General features: G+C 42.3%; 1 protein-coding gene across 2 annotated transcripts; it reads right to left on the reverse strand.

The window, feature by feature from the left end:
- Window positions 1-1,577: 1,577 nt before the first annotated feature.
- On the reverse strand, window positions 1,578-4,079 carry phospho1 (phosphoethanolamine/phosphocholine phosphatase 1). Of its 2 annotated transcripts, none has more exons than XM_062439678.1 (3): window positions 3,946-4,079; window positions 3,297-3,387; window positions 1,578-2,858 (listed from the first exon to the last, which is right to left on the reverse strand). In XM_062439678.1, exon 3 carries the CDS (start codon window positions 2,741-2,743, stop codon window positions 1,889-1,891), a length of 855 nt encoding a protein of 284 aa, XP_062295662.1. In that variant the 5' UTR covers window positions 2,744-2,858; window positions 3,297-3,387; window positions 3,946-4,079; the 3' UTR covers window positions 1,578-1,888. The 2 variants fall into 2 exon arrangements, with proteins under 2 accessions (XP_062295662.1, XP_062295663.1); XM_062439679.1 differs by having other exon boundaries at window positions 1,578-2,694; window positions 3,946-4,078.
- Between the last annotated feature and the right edge of the window lie 1,927 nt (window positions 4,080-6,006).

A 6,006-nucleotide genomic window follows, 5' to 3' on the forward strand; every position in this document is an offset into this window, starting at 1 on the left:
ATACAATTAAGTGGCAACGCTGTAAACACTGAAACAATTTTTTTTCTTGTTATTGTTTATAGCAATTTATTTGGAGATATCTGTACTATATGTAGGCTTTATATAGTAGCTAACTGTATCTATGAATGGATAAATTGTTCCAAGATGGCTGTGAACTTCCCTACTTACTGCTTTGGCACTTTTTACATTTATGTTTCACCTAATGGCTCAAATCATGACAGTATGGTAATATTTAAAGCTTTGAATTTACAACTATATTTATAATCGCCCTGCTGGAGGTCTTAAATAAATTCATTGAATACCCTTTCCAGAGAAACTATTTAAAACACACAGCTGTAGTTACACACTGTGACCACTGGGGGCAGTGAACCCTCACTCATGATACTAATCCGTGTACTAATTAAATAGTCTAAAACAGTTTAATACTAGGCCATATTCAAATAGAAAATATCTGTTGAGATTAGACCCGTTCGTGTATATTTATTAGTATTAATAGTATTTTAGTTAGTTAAACTGAGCCCCATATGCTTTAGAAGAACCGTATGACATTAAATCACAATAAATAATGCTAAATTATGGATTTATATATATAAATACAAAGAAAATCATACTTGGATGAGGTTTTAAAATGTATTAAGTCTTTCAGAAACTGACACTTATCTATTAGAATTAATTTAAAACTGTGAAACTTCGACACCAATATTACTTTTTTGTTTTTACTACTATTGTGTGTTATATAGTTTGTGTACACACTTATGTATTGTGCTTTATTCTTTCTATTGATGCTTTTATTTTTGCTATCCACTATCCACTGTTGCAATAATGAAAATTTCCCCACTGTGGGACTAATAAAGGAATATCTTATCTAAACATTTCAATTAGTTTAATCATTGTCTTTTTCTTTTTTATATGACTTTAAATCAAAGTTTGTGCAGGGTGGCTGTATGCTGAGGAAGATACATTCTTAAAATTGAGTTGAATTGAAAAGTGTTTTAAGGAAGAAAAAAAAATTCAAACACACCCACTAGTTTTTCTCAATACTGATTTTCAACTACAAAACGTGGCCCTTTTTTCTTTTGCAGAGCCACATGAGACAGCATGTTGTCAGGATTAATCATTGAAGATGTTTGGTAATGAAATCAGACACAGGCAGTGTTTCAGTTGATGGCTTTATTCCTGCTGGTGTAAATATGTTCTTTAGTAGGCTGGGCCTACACAGTAAAGACAAAACACACCGATGAACAACTTCAACAAACAAACAAACAAACACTGTCTTAAGACATAGACGAGACATAATATATTATCTGAGAAGCTTGTTGATACAAAAAACTGTTTGGTCATATTGTAGATCTATTGAAATACCCACTGCTCTTCCAAAGATGCTTTAATTTAATTTACTGAGGCTATAATTTAATATTAAAAAGTGTAAAACTCATAAGTTGATATTTGAAAGCAAAGAGTACACAATAGTTGTCAATATCATTTTTTAATTTATTGCTATTAAAGCAAATACTTTACCTGCTGACTAAGTTAAACCGTTATGATCAATAGTTAAATATCCTATTGAAGGATATTTAATGCAAATGCCCTCAAACTTTATAGTTCAATCATTCACTTCTAACTTATTCTGAATCACATTAGATGAGATTAGTCACTTTGTGTGACAATGGCAGGTCTTTAATCAATAACCTGCTGCCCCTGTTTTTGTGACCTCCGGACCAAAGCACGAGAGGCTAAGGCACGTGCAGATAGATACTTCACTGACAGTAGGCCTAACAAATTATTTTATTGCCTTTAACGTTAGATAGGGGCTATTTATTTTTCCTGAGAATATGACTAAAAAGTGTCTATTGTCCCCTCTTTGTCTTTTTTTTGTGAGTGTGACTCTCTACTCTGCCACCAGCTTCCTCAGCCGCTGCAACACCTCCTCCGCGCTGACCCAGGGCACCGTGACCGCCTTGAACTCCCCTGGCATGGCCTCATGGGTCTCCGTGATCAGCCGGTGCATGGGGAAGTCTCGTCGCGGGAATGCCACGTCCCGGGGCCCCAGGGAGATAGCAGGGCAGAAGTCGTTGGCTCCATCTCCAACGTAGAAGATCCTCTGATAGGGACGGCCCCGCTCCTGCGTCCTGCGGGCCACATAGTCCCTGACGACCACCTGCTTGCACATGTTGTCTGGGCATCGCGGGCAGTCGTGGGAGTGGAAGGGCCTCATCACCAGACGCCCGTCCTTGTTGAAGGTGGCCGGGTTGGTGAAGATGCGGTGGAAGAGCGGACGAGCTCCGTGGCGACGCAGCCAGGACTCGATGAAGAAGGTGTTGGCGTCGGACACCATCACCACCTCGAAGTCCTGCGGGGGCCTTGTGCGGAGGAACTGGAAGAGCGTGAGCATGCCGGGGGTGGAGGGTATCTTCTCCATGATGCTGCGTATGTGGCTCTCGGTGACTCCCTGCTCCGACAGGTAGGTCAGTACGCGCTGCATGTACTCATTGTAGCGGCCCGGCTGGTAGGTGTCCTTCAGCCAGTCCGGGAGGTGATGACCCGGGGCGGCCTGCACCACCATGTCGTCGCTGGTTTCGTCAACGATGGTTTCATCAAAGTCGAAGAAGATGATGAAGCGCTTGTCGGAGGAGATGTGAGATGAATTGGAGGCCATGATTTCTGAGCGTCTGGATCTGGGGGGTTCCTCCTCGCCTGGGGGATGGGGTGGGACATAACAGCAGTTGAAGAATGAATCCCCCATGACTGACTATGCGACACCTCTTTTACTGTTGCCAAGTGGCATCAAAATCTCTTCTCCTGCTCTGCCACTCTCCAGCATCCCACGCAAGGCAGGCCACTTATACGGAGGATGGCTTCTGGGAAACATTAATGCATAAATAGACGAGGAAAGGGGGGCAAGAACACAATCATTTGAGATAAGACATAATATCATAATGTGAATATCATTTGAGGAAGGTGTGACTAAAAGACCTAAAAAGAAAGCAGATAGCAGCCAACCAGCAGCCTTTTTCAACTCAAGGGAGGCAGCATCTCATAGGTCTGATTTCTACAAGAGTGGGAAGTGAGGAAGAAAAGGAGGGGGGGGGGGGGGGGGGGGGGGGGGATCATCCTCCTGCTGCAACAGGAGCAAAAAAGCAAAACCCCACTACAAGTTAAATGTTATTATGTCTGGATGTGAATGACATTGGCAGCTTGAGTCCACCATGCAGATCCTGCAAGCAAAGCAAGCAAATTAAACAATAAACACAGACAGGACAGCTTTCACAGGGTGTTTAAGATTGCTGTCTGCATACCTTTGATAATCGGTGTCAGCAGTGGAAGTGCCCCGGTCTCATGTGGCGCATAACCCAGCCAGGCGTCCTCAAGCTGTGAGGCTGGTTTTGTCTACAAAAGGGGTGGAAAAAACACAATGAGTGGTTGCATGAGATAGCGGTTCAGCATTATGCTTTTCTGAGTAGATACTTCACTAAAAACACACACAAAGCTCCACAGAGAGTTCTTATACTAACTTAATAACAGTGTACAAAAATAGGAAATGACTGAATCCCGTTACTGCAAACAGGAGGGAGATTACACGCCTTAAAAAAAATCACAAAAAAATCAGTGTATATTATCTTGTATAAATATTATTTTACAGGTACCTTGAAGTAAAAAGCACCTTTAAAGTGCCATGTGAAGCAATGTAACAGCACTGAGTTATTTTTTTAGTGGCCTAAGGCACAATTTAAAAGAACAATATCCAACACTGATTATCAGATAAGTCTTGAAAACAACTTGTCAGCTTGCCAACTTTATCTGCCTATTGCTAAACTAATCTATTTCCTCAAACTACACACAAAAAAAACATCAACAGCAGCCAGCTGAGCGCCCGCATCTTGCCCTTATTCGACTTTCAAGGTTGAACTCTCGCAAAATCGGGAGAAACACGCATGAATGTATCACCGGTGTTGGTTCTGATCCCCGTTGTCGTCCGGGTCCGATCCGGTGGTGCAGAGAGTAAAGGCAGAGTTTCGCCGGTCAGCCGGTGGGACGCGTACTTTTATATGTCAAAACCACCGGCGCCTCTGCAAGACGTGACCGCGCATGCAAAGTCCGCCCATTTAATAGCAGCCTGGTGAGCGCGCGTTCACGAGAAAGAGAAAGAGAGAGGTGAGAGGAGGAGGAGGGGAGGCGGAGGAGGGGGGGGGGGGGGCAGCAGTGTGGGAGGGAAAACAAGGAATAAAAGAGAGAAAGTAAAATGCTGTTTGTTGAGTGTATCCCTTGGTGTATGCATGTTGTGCGTCAGTATTTGTTCTACTGTAAGGATCTGTGTCTCCAGGCAGATTATGAACTCATATACATACTGCAGACAACTCACCTACTGTCCAGTGGAGCATTTACAGCCACTACATGGGGAGGGAGGACAAACACTTCTGCTTATGACAGCTCCAAAAAACAAACAAATCCCAGGGTGAAATCTGCCAAATTCTGCTCCCAATTAAGATGAGATAGATTTGCCACCACTCCAACAGAGTTTAAAGTGTGAAAAAGCCCTTTCACACACAGTTTGAATACTTTTATACTGCTCAAACAAACTGAACGCATGCTTAAAGACACCTTCCTGCAACAGGATGATCAGGATTTGGGTCACAGTCAGCACAATGGGAAAAAAAAACCTGTTCCATTGTTGGGGAGGTGTTGAATTAGAAATATGCATAAAGCTGCATCACATTTGAGGGTTTGATTAGAATAAAATAACATAAAATAATAACATTTCAAAATCTGAAACACTTGTTTCTGTGTAGTAATAACAGTGAGGGAGTTTATGTTGTTTCTCCACAAGACAGTGGTCTAAATAAAACCTTATACACTGTGATTAATGAACCGCACAGCAGCAAAAAAAAAAAAAAAAGTAGCGAACACCCGCCTGAAAAACACGACATGAAGCCCTGCTCTCCTTATCTGCCTGCTGACAGACGCAGCCTCCACCCTCCTCTACACCACAAGGCCTAATGACTAACAGCTGGGGTGGCAGACTATTTTCAAACCCAAATGGGAATGGAGATGTACAGACGGTGTGTTATTATCTCCTCTGCTCGTGAAGTGAGCCTCGCTACCTGACCACCCACTCACCATCAGTGAGTCACTCACACTTTTCTCTCTACACACGGGCCCGCTTAGCTACCCTATAGGATTAATGTGACTCATTGGTGCACCACTTAAATCACCTATGGTAACAGAGGATGCACAGCATTTTAGGGAGGTAATCTAGCATCAGTAAAGTAGTAGTCTTAATATGCCTTTAGGAGGAGGTGCAATCTGTTAATGGATGAATAAAGCTTTTTGAGTTGGAATAACTGATATGCAGGAGAGGGGACAAAGGGTGCAAAATCCAGTTTCTTGGCTCTTGCAGTTTAAGACACTTGCCCCATTATGTAAAGAAATATGTGTTTAGTTTAAAAAAAGACTGGGGATGTACTTTACCTAACTGGAGAATCCCTGACTGATGTCACTGTGGGTCAAGTTCAATGCTTCTGAATACAATAAAACCTACTGCAAGGCTTTCTCAGGTCATTTGCAAAAAGAGACACAAATGCTGCTTAAAAATACACATGGTGAAATAAAGGTTTTTGCATGTCAGCGTGTGTGTGTGTCTGAGGGGGATGGGGGTGGGGGCTAAAACTTCCCTTGTACAATAAAAACGAGGAAAAACAAAGTTTCAGTCGCTGGACCCGTCATGTGCAGCCTGCAGCACGCCAAGAACCCTGTGACCCTTAAATAACCGCAAATCACGGAAGTCTGAGCAGTTACAACAGTCAGCTGGAAATAAAGCTTTGCAACAAATCTTATTGTGAAACCTACCTGAAAATGAACCCTTCGACCTACTTTTCAGAAGTGTTTTGTGTGTTTTTCTATATTTCATGTTTAATTACCTTATTTTGGTAACTAAATGTTCCCAGCAAACCAACATCAGAGCTTTTGAAGATAAAGAGAGGCACAGCATTATGTGATAATCATGGCTAC

Source organism: Scomber scombrus, chromosome 18, assembly GCF_963691925.1.
Source record: "Scomber scombrus chromosome 18, fScoSco1.1, whole genome shotgun sequence".
In the NCBI taxonomy this organism is placed as follows: Eukaryota; Metazoa; Chordata; class Actinopteri; order Scombriformes; family Scombridae; genus Scomber; species Scomber scombrus.

Excerpts from the sequence above, each read along its gene's own strand:
- phospho1 (XM_062439678.1), bottom strand. The coding sequence starts at position 2,743 with ATGGGGGATTCATTCTTCAACTGCTGTTATGTCCCACCCCATCCCCCA.